This window comes from Saimiri boliviensis, chromosome 11 (assembly GCF_048565385.1).
Source record: "Saimiri boliviensis isolate mSaiBol1 chromosome 11, mSaiBol1.pri, whole genome shotgun sequence".
Taxonomy (NCBI): Eukaryota; Metazoa; Chordata; class Mammalia; order Primates; family Cebidae; genus Saimiri; species Saimiri boliviensis.
In genome coordinates this window covers 117,373,972-117,393,292 of record NC_133459.1, presented here as the reverse complement: position 1 = coordinate 117,393,292, position 19,321 = coordinate 117,373,972, and the positions used below count along the sequence as shown (strand labels likewise).

At 39.1% G+C, this 19,321-nt stretch overlaps 1 protein-coding gene across 4 annotated transcripts in view; it reads left to right on the top strand.

Annotated features, from left to right (window-relative positions):
- The window catches only part of RPAP2 (RNA polymerase II associated protein 2), an 89,810-nt gene extending 71,118 nt beyond the window's left edge, over positions 1 to 18,692 (top strand). For 3 of the 4 annotated variants that reach the window (XM_010343856.2, XM_003933305.3, XM_074381430.1), the window contains 2 exons: positions 9,396 to 9,545; positions 13,246 to 18,692. In XM_010343856.2, coding sequence (XP_010342158.1) covers positions 9,396 to 9,545; position 13,246 — 151 coding nt within the window. In that variant the 3' untranslated portion in view covers positions 13,247 to 18,692. The remainder of the gene's footprint in view (positions 1 to 9,395; positions 9,546 to 13,245) is intronic. The other variant, XM_010343857.2, reaches the window with a different exon arrangement.
- The last annotated feature ends 629 nt before the right edge of the window (positions 18,693 to 19,321 follow it).

Below are 19,321 nucleotides of genomic sequence, written 5' to 3'. Positions count from 1 at the left end.
AAGATACAGATTCAGCCTAAGATTCCATCAACAGATAAATGAATAAAGAAAATATAGTGTGTGTGTGTGTGTGTGTTTATATGTAACATGGATACACACACACACACACACTCACAGACAATGGAGTATATTCAGCTTTAAAAAGGAGGAAATCATGTTATCTGTGACAACATGGCTGAATCTGCCGTTAGGTTAAGTGAAATAAGCCAGGCACAAATACAATCTGTATTGTGCAAACTGTATTCCACAACACTGCACAATCTCGTTTACATGTGGAATCTAAAAAAAACTTGGGCCAGGTGCAATGTCTAATGCCTATAATCCCAGCACTTTGGGAGGCTGAGATAGGAGGATCATTTGAGGCCAGGAGATTGAGGCTGCAGTGAGCTCTGATTGCACCACTGCACTCCAGCCTGGGTGACAGATTGAGACCCTGTCAAAAAACAAAAACAAAAACAAAACCAGAAAACAAAAAGAAGTATCTGACACCTAGAACATTGTATGCTAACATTATGGCTGGTATAAAGAAAAAAAAAAAAAAGCAATAAATATTAGCTATTATTATCATCATCATCAAAACAGTAGATTTAAGTGTTCTTACCATATAAAAATAAGTATGTGAGGTAATGCATATGTTAATTAGCTTGATGTAGTCATTCCACGGTGTACACATATTTCAAAACATCATGTTGTACACCATAAATATATGCAATTTTTATTTGTCAATTAAAAAAATAACTTTATTAGTTGGATTGTAGATATCCTAAATTGCTTCTTCCCATGGCCAAATAAATACATCATTTAGAATGAAAAGAATTTTCTCTCCTTTCATATTTCACCTATAAGGCTTAATTAAGTACCTTTGTTCCTAAGGAAGGGATTAAGCAACCATTCCAGGCCCAGCCTCTTGCTCCACAGTTTCCTTTGCCGTTCTACAAGTGAATTAAAGCTAATGCCTAAGCCTGCTCAGTGATTAGCCAGTCTGAATGCTTCCCAGACAACACTGAATTCCAAGACAAATGGAAGTGAGGAAGAAAATTTCAGTAGCAAGTGGGAGGTCATGATTTAATGCCTGATGAATTTAAAGCTCATCTCACAACTCACTGGTTGATGTTCTGAAATATTCTGGCAGGAAAATGCTGAACGTGACCAGGGGTAGGGCGGGGGTCAAGAAAATATTTCATCCATTCTTTCTTCTAAAAATAAAAGGAGGGGAGCCCAGCACAGTGGCTTATACCTGTAATCCCAGTCACTCAGGAGGATGAGGCAGGAGGATTGCTTGAGGCCAGGAATTCAAGGCTGCAGTGAGCTATGATCATACCACTGCACTACAGCCTGAGTGACAAACAAGGTCTCATCTCAATCAATCAAATGAGAGGAGGAAAATTTTATGAAGGAGAAAAACATTTCAGTAATCAAAAGAAATAAGTGTCCTCGTAAACTAGCGATTATTGATGATCTACAGTATAACAAGCATGAAGGATACAGTGAACAAGATAGATGAAGTCATTGCCCTCATGACATTTACATTCTTTTGGATGGAGATAAATAAGCAAACAAATAATAGATGATTATTAAGGATAATGGAGAAAAATAAAGCAAAGAAAGGAAGTACAGAGATGAGATTGAGGATGGATTTCAGAGGGAAAGGTGACATTAAACAAAACGGAAACATGAAGGATCCTACCATGCAGAGAACTAGGGCAAGGGAATATCCCCAAGCAGGCCTCTAAAGTGGGGACAAATTTAACCTCAGCACAAAGTTGAGACATGGTTGGCCAGTATGGTTGGAATGGAGTGAGCCAGGGAAAATACTCTCTCCAGCTAGAAACTTATATGAGATAGTTTTGGTTTCTAAGCATCCTCCATCCATAAGTGGTCCAATATTCAAGAAATCATTCCTAGACTAGCCCCTGAATATCCTAGAGCTAAATGGTTCCTTTAGATTTCTCATCTCCTGTTGTAATTGCTCTAATAATCAGAGCTATAGTATGTAAAGCATTTTATTAATAACTGAGTTACTCATTTTAAATTAAAACTGTACATAATTAGTACAGGGGTTGGCAAACTTTTATAGAGGACTAGATTGTACATGTTTGTCTTTGCTGGCACTACAGTTGCAGTTACTTGATTCTGCGGTTGTAGCATGAAAGCAACTATGGAATGTGTAAATAAATGGGTATGGCTGTATTTGAAATAAAGGGCAAGCCCAATTTGGCCTGTGGACCATAGGTTGTCCATGGACCTGTTCTAGTACATTGAGAAGCCAACAAGAGAGATTAAAGAATCAGGGGTAGGAGGAGAGCCATGACTAAGAGGAGAATTCTAGGAAGGGAGGAAGTGATCAGGGACATCCAATACTGCAATCAATTAGGAGGAGAACACAGAAGAGTCTTTCAGAAGGGGATGTTAGGCGGCCACTATCGCTCATGAAAAGAACAGTTCCCATATTAAGTCTGTTCATTTTTCTTTGGGTCTGGTTCTGTGCACATATAGGGACTGCATTGCTTGGTGCTTTGTAGTTTACAAAGTCCTCTTCCATAGTCACTACTAATAAAAGCACACTCTGAATAAAACCTCATCTCCAAGCTCAGTGGTTGGACCTCTACATCAGATAGGTCTTCCAACTCCACTTAGTCCAATGATACCTATCATTAGGGCAGTATGTGTCCTAAAAAGAATCCCAATAGTAGCATCTTTGGCAATAGCTACAGGCAACACGTATAGTTGATCAAAACCATAGTAGGCAGATAAAATGTTACGATGTTGCTTCTGATTCATCTGTGCAAAGAGACACAGAGCCTCTTGCTACAGAGAGAACATGGAATTCAGAAAATGCCCAGTAAGCAGCCAGGACTGGAAAAGTGTGCAGGTAGTTAATTGCTATTAAGTAATAAAACATATTAAAGTTGATGGGTGAGAGGGGGTGAGGGACAAAAAACTACACATTGGATACAGTGTGTACTGCTTGGGTTACAGGTACACTAGAATCTCAGAAATTACCTCTAAGGATCTTACCTATGTAACCAAAAACCACCTGCTCTCCCCCAAAAATATGAAATAAAATTTAACAAATAAATAAAAGTGGCCAGGCGTGGTGGCTCACACCTGTAATCTCAGCACTTTGGGAGACCGAGGCGGGTGGATCACGAGGTCAGGAGTTTGAGACTAGCCTGGCTAATATGGTGAAACCCTGTCTCTACTAAAAATACAAAAATTAGCTGGGCATGGTGGCAGGTGGCAAGTGCCTGTAGTCCCAGCTACTCGGGAGGCTAAGGTAGGAGAATCGCTTGAACCTGGAAGGTGGAGATTGCAGTGCGTTGAGATCGTGCCACTGCACTCCAGCCTGGGTGACAGAGTGAGACAGAGTCAAATATTTATTTATTAATTTATTTATCAAAATAAATTAAATAAATAAAAAGTAGATGGGTCAAGGAATCTGTGCTATTAAGTAATAAAACATGTTAAAGTAGATGGGGCAAGGAATCTGGAAAACAAACATTACGTATAGACCTTACTCAATTTTGAATGTGAATTACTTTGGAAATAAAAGCAAATCAGTACTCTTGAATGAATCATTATAAAATTACACATCAGATTTTTAGGGTTGAGCATCTTAATACAAGTTTTACATGACTCCAAAAGTAATCCACTGGATTAATATTTAGAGATGCACAGAAACAGTTACAGTATTTATTCATTTATACATCACCTAATTCCAAAAAGAATTTGTCAACGTATAACTCTCAGAAAGCTAATACAGTTGGTTCTTTGTATATATGGATTCTGCAACTGTGGGTTCAACAAACAACAGATCAAAAATATTCAGGGAAAGGGCCGGGTGCAGTGGCTCATGCCTATAATCCTAGCACTTTGGGAGACTGAGGCAGGCAGACTGCGTGAGCTTAGGAGTTCAAGACTAGCCTGGCAACATGGTGAAACCCTGTCTCTACCAAAAATATTTTTTAAATTGGCTGAGCACCGTGGCTTATGCCTGTAATCCCAGCACTTTGGGAGGCCAAGGCAGGCAGATCACCTGAGTGAGTTCGAGACTAGCCTGGCCAACATGGTGAAACCCTGTCTCTACTAATAATACAAAAATTAGCCAGGCGTCGTGACAGCTGCCTGAAATCCCAGCTACTCTTGAGGCTGAGGCAGCAGAGTCACTTGAACCCAGGAGGTGGAGGCTGCAGTGAGCCGAGATCAAGCCACTGCACTCCAGCCTGGGTGACAGAGTGAGACTTTGTGTCAAAAAAAAAAAAAAAAAAAAAAAAAATTAGGCCGGGCGCAGTGGCTCACGCCTGTAATCCCAGCACTTTGGGAGGCTGAGGCGGGTGGATCATGAGGTCAAGAGATCGAGACCATCCTGGTCAACATGGTGAAACCCTGTCTCTACTAAAAATACAAGAAATTAGCTGGGCATGGTGGCGCATGCCTGTAATCCCAGCTACTCAGGAGGCTGAGGCAGGAGAATTGCCTGAACCCAGGAGGCGGAGGTTGTGGTGAGCTGAGATTGTGCCATTGCACTCCAGCCTGGGTAACAAGAGCAAAACTCTGTCTCAAAAAAAAAAAAAAAAAAAAAAAAACAAATTAAGGGAAAGAAAAAATTGTGTCCACTTTGAACACTTAATGGACTTGTCATTTTTCCCTTAAAAATACAGTATAACAACTGTTTACATAACACATTTTAGATGTTATAAATAATATAGAGATGATTTAAAGTATACAAGAGGATATCCATAATTTATATGCAAATACTATGCCATTTATATCAAGGACCTGAACATCCTCAGAATTTGATTTCTGTGGGAGATTCTGGAGCCAATCCCCCACAGATAGTGAGAGACAACTATATTATACAGATCTATAATCATTTATATTCTGTTATGGACTGGTGGGAGAGTTTTTTCAGTTAAAGACTAGACGGGAAATACAAGGGAACAAATAAGATTAAAGGAAACCTTATTTTCTTATTGGCTGAACTTTCCAAGAGTATAATTATGCAGCAACAGTTAGGCTCACATGTTAAGAACAGTCAGGAAGGCTGGGCCTGGTGGCTCACACCCGTAATCCCAGTACCTTTGGAGGCTGAGGCAGGCAGCTCACCTGAGATCAGGAGCTCAAGACCAGCCTGACCAACATGGAGAAATCCCATCTCTACTAAAAATACAAAATTAGCTGGGTGTGGTGGCACATGCCTGTAATCCCATCTACTCGAGAGGCTGAGGCAGGAGAATTGCTTGAACCCAGGAGGCAGAGATTGTGATGAGCCAAGATTGCTCATTGCACTCCAGCCTGGGCAACAAGAGTGAAACTCCATCTCAAAAAAAAAAAAAAAAAAAAAAAAAAAAAAATATATATATATATATATATATATATATATATATATATATATGATATCCTGGCTCCAGATGCCTGAAGATTGCTATCTGTTTGATGACTTACTATAGAAATCTCTAGGCCCCAAGCTGATATTCTTGTCTCCACCAGACACCAGACTGTGTGATTTCTCTATCAGCACTTCCTTCTGCCTCACACCTACTTGCATTTTTATATTTGTAGTCTTCTAGTTCTCTAAATCAACTTTAAATCATTCTGTTCCTTCTGCATGTTCATTGAGGGCTTAGTACGCATAAGTCAGGCAAGTAAAGATTAAATTTATAGTGCTCTATAGCCTACAAAGAATGAAAGCTAGCATATTAGCTAAGAGTTTGGGCTTTTTCAGGTAAATTGTTTAGGTTCAAAGCCCCAATCTGCTCTATCTTTGTGACCCTGGGGAATATACTTCTGTTTTTAAGACTTTATTTCCCTGTCTGTTAAATGGAGGTGATAACTATATCCCTTAGGACCTCTGTAGAGTTAAAGGAGATAATTTATGTTTAGAACATAGTACATGGTAAATACTCATAGGTAACACATGGTAAATGTTAGTTAAATATAACTAATATTATAATAGAAGATAAAAAGAGCTCTTCCTCTACAGTATCCCATTTGAATTTTATAATAATCTTTTAAGCTACTATAGTATTATTAGCCCCATTTTATAGATAGACCCTAAGGCTTTGAGGTGCAACTTGCCCCAAGTCATCCAAGCATTCCTGGCAGGGCTAGTATTAGAATTTGGTTGTGTACATAGTTCCTCTAGGGCTTGTGGTTACACTGGGGAGGGGGAATAGGTTTTATCTCAAGAGCCAGCTCTACACAGTTGAAATGGTTGTTCAGAGTCCTGTTTTGAGAACTGTCAACGCAGATCCAAGCTCATTAAGAAAGGAATGCCTGATTGATGAGCAGTATTTGCCATAAGCTCAGGAACATGCAGTGGGATTATGTCGTTGCTTTCCTTTTTTGTTTGTTTACTCCTAAAGTTTCTCGTTAATCCAGGGTTTTCTTTATAAACAAAAATTGTAATAACTTTTGGTTTTATTAATTTATGGAATCATTTTAGCCTTATAAGTTGTCTAGAGAAGTGTTATTATTCCTAAAATAATTTGTAACTAAGGCAGCTGATAGAGGGGCAGCTCTTACAAGCTATTTCTCTTTAATAACTCCTCACATAATTTCTATTCTCATATGGGCACACAGATTGAGAAATCTGGTAGTCACCATTTATTTCTAATTTTACGTTTAAGTTTTGACATTTGGGTTAAGTACTAATGTTGAGAAGGAATTGAGAAAATCTTATTTTCACATATGAGCCAAATACTAATTTCCTTGAAAGTCAGAGAAGTTTTTTTGGATTTGTCAAATAAGTATCACTGTATTTATTTATCTATGAGACAGAGTCTCATTCTGTCTCCCAGGCTGGAGTGCAGCGGCATGATTTCTGCCCACTGTAGCCTCCACTCCTGGGTTCAAGCAGTTCTCCTGCCTCAGCCTCCCAAGTAGCTGGGATTACAGGTGTCCACCTCCATGCTGGGCTAATTTTATTTTATTTTTTTATTTTTAGTAGAGATGAGGTTTCACCATGTTGGCCAGGCTAGTTTTTAACTCCTTACCTCAAATAATCTGCCCTCCTCAGCCTCCCAAAGTGCTAGGATTACAGGCATGAGCCATCCTGCCTGGCCAGTACCACTTTAAATATACACAAAAGCTAGCTTTCTATGGAGTTGGCATATTTGATCTACCTGACTTGGACTTCTTGGTTTTATTTTAGCCAGTGTTATCCCATCCCTTATTCTTGGTGTTATTATGGGGAAGTAGCAACTTATATTTTAAATATTGACATCACTTAAGTATGGGAAAAGCTAGAGTTAGCTTCTGGGTTCCACCTTCTCCGCAAGAAAATGCCTTAGAAAAAAGCTGGCCACAACTCTAAGTTTACCTGTATACCTAGCTTGGGCTTGTCATTGTAATAAAGGGTAGCCCTGTTTCCTGGTATGAACTACCTTTTGGGAATATGTGCAGACAGAGCTCATGAAGTCTGAGAACTTGGTACTCCATCCCCTACCTGTAAAGAAATACAGGAGAGATGAAAAAAAAAAAGCACAATAGCAGCTTTCCCCATTAGAATTCTATGGATTTCATTGGACTATTGGAGTCATCTCATCTCCAGTTCTTGCTAATATACTTTAGGGATATAGAGAATTTCCCACCTCCTCTGGAAGTCCTGGCCATCTTTGGACAATTCTGACAAATTTTCCCTTTTACTTCTAATTTCCGTATAGGATGGCTAAGCAAGGAAGAAAATCTGCCTCTCAGAAAACACCTATAATTCCACACTGACTACTGTAGAACTGATCTGCTCTGATTTCTTGAGCTTTATTGATTTAAATTGGAGAGTTATTTTATTTTGATTTAATATGTCCAGGCAAATAACCAAAATTAAATAAATATCTGAAAGAGTGTCGTGAGAAGTGCAAAACTACTTGGGGAGAAAATAACTTTCTCCCAAAAAGCTTTCTAGGAATGTAACTTGTAAGAACTCTGAAACGCATACTCTAGAGAAAAAAAGTATTTATGAGATGTCAGGGTCTTTAATCTTTGTAATTAGAGTAGATATTGCTCAGTTTTTTAAAATCATGTACTGATTACATTTCAGTGTAAATGACTTTTTAAACTCCATTATGCAGTCAATCTTTAGGATTATTTACTACAAATGGTTAGAGAAAAAAAGCATATTGTTTCTTTCTTTTTTTTCTTAAAGATGGGGTTTCACCATGTTGGTCAGGATGGTCTCAATCTCTTGACTTTATGATCTGCCCGCCTCAGCCTCCCAAAGTGCTGGGATTAACAGGCGTGAGCCACTGCTCCTGTCTATTGTTTCTTACAAAATTGGTATATAGTGCCTTATGAGATGTAGTTCATTATTTAGTGTTTTAAAAAGAAAAATGTTGGCCAGGCTTGGTGGCTCACACCTGTAATCCCAGCACTTTGGGAGGCCAAGACAGATACATTGCTTGAGGTCAGGAGTTCAAGACCAGCCTGGCCAACATGGTAAAACCCTGTCTCTACTAAAAATACAAAAAATTAGCCAGGCATGGTGGCACGCACTTGTAGTCCCAGCTACTCAGACTCAGAAGGCTGAGGCAGGAGAATTGCTTGAACCTAGGAGGTTGCAATGAGCCGAGATTGCATAACTGCATTCCAGCGTGGGAGACAGAGCAAGACTCCATCTCTAATAAATAAATAAATAATAAACATAAATAATTTTAAAATACAAAAAAAAAAAAAAGTTAGCTGGTCATAGTGGCTCACACCTGTAATCCTAGCACTTTGAAAGGCTGAGCAGGTGGATCACTTGAGGCCAGGAGTTCGAGACCAGCCTGGCCAACATGGTGAAACCCCATCTCTACCAAAAAAACAAAAATTAGCTGGGCGTGGTGGTAAGCACCTGTAATCCCAACTACTCAGAAGGTTGAGGCAGGAGAATTGCTTGAACCTAAGAGGCAGAAGTTGCAGTGAGCCAAGATTGTGTCACCGCACTCCAGCATGGACAACAGAATCGAGACTCTGCCTCAAAAAAAAAAAAAAAAAAAAAGATTCAATTCAAAAGGTAATCTTGTTTAGTATCTTTTTAGGTGATGTAATCCAAACATCTAATATAAGTGTGTTTTTAAAGCAGTTCTCAACTCTAAACTCCTCTCCATAACCTTCCTTTCCCAAATGGAAAGAGTTCGTTTTCTCAGCAGAATTTTAGTTGTTTTTGTTCACATGAAGAAAAACAAACATGTTACAGATTTAGGCTTTTATACTTCTTTCATACTTAATATTTGATCTTTCAGTCTTTTCCCAAGACTTCTCTTCTGCCTTTGTTAGTAAAGCCTTCTCTCTGGGAGTTTTGTTAAATCAGAGGGACCTTATTATCCTCATAAAATCTTCTCTGCCATGTTGAAGATAGGAGTCCCTTTGCCTTTATTATTTCATGGATATGCATTTAGTATTTTTGATTATTTCAGACTGACCCCAATTCTTGGCATTCAGAAACATTCTCAGGAAGGTATAGTGTTTACACGGTTTCTAGACACCCTGCTTGAAGAGTTACAGCTAAAGAATGAAGACCTTGAAAGTTTAACCATCATATTTAGAACCAGCTGTTTACCAAAGTGGTAAGTTGGATTTTGTTTTACTTTGATTTTTAGTCTTCATTTGTTGCCTATGTGGATTTTTCTTTTAATTGGAAATTGTAAAAACCAACTACAGGCCTCAAGATGCCCTCAGTTTGCTAAGGAAACACATGATATTCCTTAGTTTTCAGCTGCCTCAGTCACTTCCTATTCTTATTTTGTGTCCCATATTTGTTGCTATTCGTCTCTTGTAGGCTACTGTTTTTTGCAGTTGAGGAAACACCACATTATCAGTTTCATACTCAAGCATAGGCCATCCCACATGTCCCATCTGATAAGTTTCTTCCCAGGAAGTAGCAGTTTACCTCAACCCAGCTACTGCAGCAATCCATTGTGAACATCCTCATCTTACTGCCCCTTTCAGTGAAATCACCCCCTACCCAGCGAATACCTTGGTCATTTCATGTACAGATAAGCAGGTGAATTTACAAGTCTGACTTTGTTGAATCCTAACCCTGTTCCCAGATACACAGCCCTCTCCGGCTATCCCAAGCCTTTTCCTCTTTCAGAACTGCCCATCAAAATATTCCCTTCCTCATCCTGCCTTAATCACAACTTTCCATCTATTCCTTCCTTCCTTCTCATTTCACACAGTCCCAAAATGCTCAGATAGATACTGATTTAATGTTATAATTGAAGAAATTCATCCTAAACTACAAATGAGATTCTCTCAGGGAGCATTTTTTTAACCTTTTTTAAATGATAAAAAACAATACAAAATGTTGTAAAATAAAAATTAAGCAATACATACTGCATAATTAATATAATGTAAAAGGAAAATTCTCCCTTCACCTCTACCTCTAATCCCATCTCTTTCCTTAGAAGCATACTTGATGTCTGTCATCTAATGTTTATTTTTATTATTTGAATTTTTATAAAACAATCTTTAATCAAATCTCTAAATATACAGGAAGGATATTTGAAAGGGGTGATTTTGGTGATTAAGAAAGAATACAGGGCCGGGCGCACAGTGGCTGACGCCTGTAATCCCAGCACTTTGGGAGGCTGAGGTGGGCGGATCTGTTGAGGTCAGGATTTCAAGACCAGCCTGGCCAACATGGTGAAACTTTGTCTCTACTAAAAATACAAAAATAAGCTGGGCATGGTGGCAGGCGCCTGGAATCCCAGCTACTTGGGAGGCTGAGGCAGGAGAATCACTTGAACTCAGGAGGTAGAGGTTACAGTGATCCAAGATTGTGCCACTGCACTCCAGCCTGGGTGACAGAGCAAAACTCAGTCTCAAAAAAAAAAAAAAAGAAAGAAAGAAATTAGCAGTGTAACTGCCCCCCCAATTTATACCCAATGGTCTTTTCAAATGATCCTGCTACTCTGAGAACACTGTATATCAGAGACTTTTACTGAAAGAGTGAGCTTAGGTTGGTTTGTATATAAGCATAGCATTCAAAGGCCCTTAAAGAATATGGCTTCCACATAAAGAACCAAGTAAAAAAGAAAAAAAATGAAAAAGAATATGACGAGGTTGGAGTGTAAACCAATCATACTCCTCAGTTCATAACATCCTGTGTACATGGGTTGAAAGGTTTCTTGCTTACATAAATTTAATGAAAACAATAAATAAATAAATAAATAAATAAATAAATAAATAAAACGTCTCTTGGCCAGGTACAGTAGCACACATCTGAAATTCCAGCACTTTGGGAGGCCAAGGTAGGAGGATCACTTGAGCCCAAGAGTTCAAGACTAGTCTGGGCAATAAAGTTGCCCTGTTTTGTAGAGAGACCCTGTTTCTACAAAAAATAAAAAAACTAGTCAGATACGGTTGTCTACACAGGTGGTGCCTGCCTGTAGTCCCAGCTACTTGGAAGACTGAGGCAAGAGGATTGCTTTAACCCAGGAGGTCAAGGCTTCAGTGAGCCATGATCACACCACTTCATTCCAACCTGGGCACTGGAGCAAGACCCTGTCTCAAAAAAAAAAAAAAAAAAGAGGTTTGTCTTTCAGATTGAGAGCAAACAGTGTCTAGCCAGAAGTTTTTCTAAACCTGCTGTAATAAATAGATACCAATTAAAAATCATTTTAACTAGCATATTTTAAACTTGTACATAAACAGATGATGTTAAAGTAGTTTTAAGGACTTTCAACAGTAGATGTTTTAAGTGGACTTCACAGTTCCCCTAAGAGCATTATTTATTTACATTGTTCATTTGCTTAAGTAATTAAAGGTAAATCTTGGCCCAGATTACCTAGTATTATAAAGGATTATGAATGAATAGCCTTTATGACATCATTTTTCGTATGAGAAATGAAGATGGTTGTAAGAAGGATAGAGGGTTTTTCTGTTTGCATGATTTTGGTATGCCATGGTAAATTTCTTTGGCTCTAAAGATTTTAATATCTAGTAACCTTTTCAAGATTACTACCTAGTATATTAATATGCTTTCAGTTGTGAATAACAAAAAAATCCATTTCCAACTACCTTTTGTTATTGTGGCATATTAGTTATATTTTGCTACTAGAAAATTTACAAAACAAACAAAAAGATATTTGTGGCTTAAAGACAAACATTTTTTATGTCACAGTTTCTTTGAGTCAGGAATCTAGGTGCAGTTGAACTGGGAGCCTCTGGCTGAAGGTCTCTCCTGATGTTACAGTTAAGCTATCTGCCAGTGCTATGATGTCACCTGAAGGCTAGAATGGAAGATCTCCTTTCAAGCTCACTCATGTGGTTGTTGGCAGGATCGAGCTTCTTATTAACTGTTGAACTCAGGGTCTGTTTCTCACTGTTGTCTAGAGACCTCCCCTAATCCCTTGCCCATAGGCCTCTCTAGAGTGTGTCTCACAACATGGCACGTGGCTTCCCTCAGAGTGAGCCAGCAAGAGAGGATATCCATGATGGAAGCCACAGTCTTTTTGTATTAACAACTAATCTCAGAAGTGACATCCCATCACTTTTGCTATATTCCATTAGTTAGAAACTAGTCACTAGATCCAGCCCATACTCAAGGTGAGAGGATTATACAAGGGCATGAATACAGGAAACAACAGCCATTGGAGGTTATCTTAGAGGCTGTCTACCAGAGGGGCAAAATTGTTCAGTAGGCTCCAGTTTTATATATAGCAGACCATACTGTCTTGGTGAGACTCTTGAAATCCATGTTGATTGAGGACACCCCTGAACCAATTCATGTGGCCATGGGAATGCTGTGAGCTAAGGAAATCATTCTGGTAAAGGATGAGGGAAAGAGAAGAGCTTTTCCAGTTGACCTCGATCAGTCAAAACTTAGCCCTCAAGTTGAATATGAAGCTGGGTCTATTCCACCCAAACTACTTTGGGTAGAATATACATAATGGGGAAGAAACTGAATGAATATTGACAACACACACAGTGTCTCCAATAGCTAGTAAAATACTTTACATGTTTTTTGGTTTTGTTTTTTTGAGACAGAGTCTTGCTCTGTCGCCCAGGCTGGAGTCCAGTGGTACAATTTTGGCTCACTGCAACCTCCACCTCCCAGGTTCAAGCAAGTCTCCTGCCTCAGTCTCCCAAGTAGCTGGGACTACAGGCATGTGCCACCATGCCTGCCTAATTTTGTGTGTATTTTTAGTAGAGACGGGGTTTTACCATGCTGGCCAGGTTGGTCTTCAACTCCTGACCTCTTGAACCACCTGCCTCAGCCTCCCAATACATGTTTTATTAAAAGTATCCTTTTTTGCTTTACAGATACATTTGAAGATGAAATAGAAGATGAACTTCTATTCACCATTTCTGGAATTCTAGCCACCATGATAGTCTGGTGATGACTGATAACTAGCTTTATTCCAAGTCAGACCTTTACGTCTCTAAGTTTCAACCTCCCATCTCCCAGTCCCTCAGTCTCCAACTGCAGAGGATGACCTCCCCAGATAGAGGAGAATCATTACTCCAACAGGGATAACCAAGTCTTTGCATCCCTAGCTGTAAGACATAGTATTTTTATTTGAAAATGAATGTTTAAGTATTAAATTGAAACTTCAATTAATATTCAAGGAAATATAATGATCTCTAATTTTTGTGGATGATTCCTGCCATCATAACAATTTTACCAAAAAAATGAGAAAAATTACCATTTTGGCCTCCCCATCTAAACTCTAAATTCTAAAGATCAGCAAACAGTGAGGTCAATAAATGCAATTTAAGATGAAGCCCTTTGGAAGTCTAGTCTAAAACGGGAGAATCTCAGAACTTTCTGGACTCAGGGAAATGTTTTAAATGGAATCTGTAGTTTGTTTTCAGGAGAGACAATTTCTAGAATTTAGACTGCTTTTCAAAATGTGTATCAAGTAGGCAGTTTCTTTAAAAGAAAGTTAGGCAAGTTAGCAGTTGAGGGGAACCTCAGACAACTTAGGGAACATTACTGAAAGGCCAAGAAAATACTCTTGGACACTGGAAGAAATGACAGCTGCTGATGCCCAATCACAGAAAAGGACTAGAAAGCAGCCTTCTGCAATGGGGAGCTTAGTGGGCAAGGAGATATGGATATGATTTTTCTTGGCTCCACCAATTACTCTGTGGCCCAGTCACCTAAACTTTCTGGACTTCAGTTCAGGTTGTATGGGAGTAGGCCACAGAATTGGCTACTGCCATATAATCTCTATGGGAAAGAACTGCAAAAACTAAACTTTGTCTCTGTATGGACAAAGGCTACTGTCACCCTGTTGTTGGTCTGGGGCCATTTTGACTTTTTTTTTTTTTTTTTAAACCTTGTTTGACTGTAACAGTCTAATCACAACAAAAAATCATAGTGTACCGGAATTAAGTTCAGCAAGGTAAATTGTGTTTTTCAATGCTGAAAACTCCAAAATGAAATTAAGAAAATTTTATCACAGTAGCACCAAAGAGAATTAAATACTTTGGAATAAAATTTAACAAAAGTAGTACAAGACTTATATAATGAAAACTATAAAACATTCGAGAGGACTGGCCATGGTGGCTCTTGCCTGTGGTTCCAGCACTTTGGGAGGCTGAGGCAGGAGGATTGCTTGAGCCCAGGAGTTAAAGACCAGCCTAGGCAACAAAGTAAAACCCTGTCTCCACAAAAAATAAAAATAATTAGCCAGACATGGTGCTATATGCCTATAGTCCCAGCTACTTGAGAGGCTAAGTTGAGAGGACTGCTTGCAGACTGGGCAACAGAGCAAGACCCTGTCTCAAAAAAAAAATAAAAATTCAGAGAGCTTAAAGATGGTATCAAGAAATGTAGACACAATCCATGTTCATGAATTGGAAGATTAAATGTTGTTGAGGTAGCAGTTCTCCCCAAATTAATCTATAATGCAGTCCCTATCAAAATCACAGCAGGCTTTTTTGAAAAACTGACAAGCCAATCCTAAAATCTGTATGAAAACATAAAAGATTCAGAATAGCCAAAGTAATTCTGAAAATGAAATAATTCTGATCCAGAACTTACTACGAAAGCTACATTAATCAAGACAGTGTGGTACTCATATAAAGATAGGCATACAGATCAGTGGAACAGAGTCCAGGAATAAACTTTCGCATTTATGATCAATTGAGTTTGACAAAAATGCCAAAGGAATTCAATGGAGAAAAGATGGTCTTTTCAACAAATGGTACTAAGACATTTGTATATCAAATACAAAAGAGATTAATTTATATTCTTACCTCCTACCATATGCAAAAATAAATTCAAAACTGATTGCAGACCTACATGTGAGCTAAAACTATAAGACATGTAGACAAAAACATGGGAGAAAAGCTAGATGACCTTGATTTAGGAGCAGTTCTTAAGACCCTAACAGCACAATTGATAAAAGAAAACATCAGTAAATTGAACTTCATCAAAATATAAAACTTTTGTTTTAAAAAATGCTATTAAGAAAATTAATTGGCCCGGGGAGTTGGTTCACATCTGTAATCCCCGCACTTTGGGAGGCCAAGGCAGGTGGACCAATTGAGCTCAGGAGTTTGAGACCAGCATGGACATAGCAAAATCCCATCTTCACAAAAAAATACAAAAATTAACCAGGCATGGTGGCATGCTCCTGTAGTCCTGGTTACTCAGAAGGCTGAGGTGGGAGGATCTGGGAGGCAGAGGTTGCAGTGAGCTGAGATCACACCACTACACTCCAGCCTGTGTGACAGAGTGAGACCGTCTCAAAACAAAAAAAGAAAAGAAAAGAAAAAACTGAAAACCACATACTGGGAGAAAATCTTTTCAAATCATATACAGTATCCGATAAAGGACTTGTATCTAGACTATGTAAAGAATTTTTAAAACTCAAATATAAGGCAGACAACTTTAAAATGGACAAAATGAATAGATATTTCAGCAAAGAAGATATACAAATGGCTTAGCATATGAAGAGATGTGTACTATCACTTTAGACCCACTAAAAGGACTGTAATAAAAAAGACAAAGATAAGTGTTGGTGAGGATGTGGAAAAGCTGGAACCCTAATGCATTGCTGGTGGGAATGTAAAATGGTGTTTCCACCTTGAAAAACAGTTTGGCAGTTTCTTTCAAACTCCTGGGCTCAAACAATCCTCCTGCTTCAGCTTCCTCAGTAACTGGGACTGCAGACGGGCACCAACACACTCAGCTTTTTTAATTTTTTTTAATTTCAATATTTTATTTTTTATTAAAAAATAATTTTACATATTCGTGGGGTACATATTTTGATATGTACAAAGCACAGTGATCAGATAAGGGTAGATAGCATGTCCATTATCTCAAACATTTAGTTCATGTCCTTTGCAGGGACATGTATAAAACTGGAAACCATCATTCTCAGCTTTTCTTTTTTTTTAAACTGGTGGATTTCTTTAAATGATATATCTATACAATGGAGTAGTGATATATGCTACAATATGGATGCATCTCAAAAATGTTATGCTTAGTGAAGGAAGTCTGATGCAATACTCCACATATGGTGTGATCCCATTTACAGTCCAGAAGAGGCATATGTCTAAAGCAGATGCTAAATTAACGATTGCATGGGTCTGATGTAAAAACATAGATTGCCTGAAGATGGGCACAAGGGATCTTTTTGGGGTGACAAAAATGTACAAAAATTACAACTTAGTTTTGGAAAAACTTTTTTTTTTTTTTTGACTCAGTTTCGCTCTTTATGCCCAGGCTGGAGTGCAATGGAGTGATCTCGGCTCACCGTAACCTCTGCCTTCTAGGTGGTTCAAGCAATTCTCCTGCCTCAGCCTCCCAAGTTATCTTGCAGGCATGCACCACCATGCCTGGCTAATTTTGTATTTTTAGTAGAGATGGGGTTTCTCCATATTGGTCAGGCTGGGCTTGAACTCCCGACTTCAGATGATCCGCCCGCCTCAGCTTCCCAAAGTGCTGGGATTATAGCTGTGAGCCACTGAGCCCGGCCATTTTTGCACAACTTTATAAACTTTAAAAAAAACTGACTTGTGCACTTAAAACAGGTGAAGTTTGTGTGTATAAACTATACTTAAACTATTAAAAATCATAGATGATGACAGGGCCTCTCTCTCTGACCTAGTGACACCCACCAGGATAAACAGAAAGAGAAGCTGGCCAGGCACAGAGGCTTACACCTGTAATCCCAACACTTTGAGAGGCCAAGATGGGCTGATTGCTTGAGTCCAGGAGTTTGAGACCAACCTGGGCAACATAGCAAAACCCTGTCTCTACCAAAAATTTAAAAATTAGGCAGGTATGGTGGCATTTGCCTGTAGTCCCAGCTACTCAGGTCAGAGGTGGGAAGATCACTTGAGCCCAGGAGGGAGAGCGTGCAGGGAGCCAAGACTGCACCACTATACTCCAGCCTGGGTGAAAGAGCAAGACCCTGTCTCAAAAATTAAAAAATCAGAGAAGCTGCTGTATCTCCACTTTTTCCCTCTCTGTGCCCAGAGATACCTCTTCAGTTATCTCCCATACCCTACAGGTCTAGAGGCCTCAGGTGAGGAGCCAGTAACTCAGTATAAAAAGTAGGGATCCAAGTGGACCACTGCCACCAGGTCACCTCAGGGCCAGCTTCTTTGGGAGGTTACTGCATCTGCCTACCACATATTCCTGCCAAGTTTATGTTTTGGGAGGACTGAAGCAGAATTTAGTTCAAAGTACTTTGTGAGATTTTGGTTTCTAAATATTGTCCAATGAAAAAGAACCCAGGCTCCTTGGGGAAATGGCTAGGTTCTAAGGCTAGAGCCAAGACACTTCAAGATAAGCCTGGACCATCTTTTAGTACCAGAAAGTAAGCAAGTGCTCAAAAACAAGAGGATAGAAGCATGTCAGACACAGGAGCCAATCTGAAAGAGCTCCCTGGCCAGGCACAGTGGCTCACCCTTGTAATCCACAAAATAACATAGTATTGAATTATAATGTTATACGTAAAGTATAAAATATATATGAATCCATACTGATACAACAATTGAATAAATACATGAGAGACAAGAGACATATCTGTACAGAATAATTCCCAATATATGAAGAGCCTTTCTGCACTACCCAGAAAGGTGTCCAAAGTATGGTTCTGGGCTCCTGTCATAACATAAAGGGAAACTTTCACAATGTCTAGAGCCCTTGATGTCCTACAGATAAAGGAGGAGGAGATCCTCAAATTCGTTGTAGCAGAAGCTCAGGTAGCATCAACCTTGACTTCCAAATGGAATAGTACACCTACCAAAAGGCAGAGTGATGTTATCTAAATCATAAATCTGAAAAGGACCTGGGAGAAATTTCTGCTAACAGTTCATACCTTTGTTGTCACTGAAAACCCATCTGATGATGGGTATAAAAAAATAGTAAGAAAAAAGAATAAGACCTAGTACTTGCTAGCACAACTAGCAAGTATAATTGCAGTGACTGCAATTAAAATGATTATAAATTTTAATGCTGGGCATGGTGGCTCACGCCTGTAATCCTACTACTTTGGGAGACTGAAATGGGAGGATCACTTGAATTCAGGAGTTAGAGACCAGCCTGGGCAACACCGACCCCATCTCTACAAAAAAAGTAAACAATTAGTTGGGCATGGTGGCACACATCTATAGTCCAAGCTACTTAGGAGGCTGAGGATTGCTTCAGCCCAGGAGGTTGAGGCTTCTGTGGCACTGCACTCCAGCCTAGACAACAGAGTGAGACTGTCTCAAAAAAAAAAAAAAAAAAAAAAGAATAAAATTTTAAAGTAACTGAAGAGTATAACAGGATTGTTTGTAACACAAAGGATAAATGCTTGAGGTGATGGAAACCCCATTTACCCTGATGTGATTATTATACAGTGCATGCCTGCACCAAAATATTTCATGTAACCCATAAATATATACATCTACTATGTACCCACAAAAATTAAAAAAAAAAAAATTAAAAAGAAAACCCCACTGATGTCAGTGCCATATTCTCCAGGAATACTGGCCTGCAGAAGGCTATACTGAAATTTGCTGCTGCACTGGAGCCATTCTTATTGCTGGACACTTCACTCCCGGACCTTCACTAACTAGATCCAGACAGCCTGCTGGGAGCTCCATCTTCTGGAGGTTACTGATACCAGGGCTGATCTCCAGCCTCTCAGAGGTATCTTATGTTAACATACCTAATAGTAACAGATTATACTCTGTGCTATGTGATCACTGCCATCCATGCAGCAATAAGGGAGCTCACTCAGTGAGTCTGATATGGATGCTGGCTCAAGAAGTTCTACATAGTCTATGATCACCTATGGGAAGTCTTGCCTCATCTCTACTTCTATAGAGATCCTGAGGAGACTGAAAAGGAAGAGTAGGCTGATGCTGAAATGGCTGTGACCAAGGAGCACTT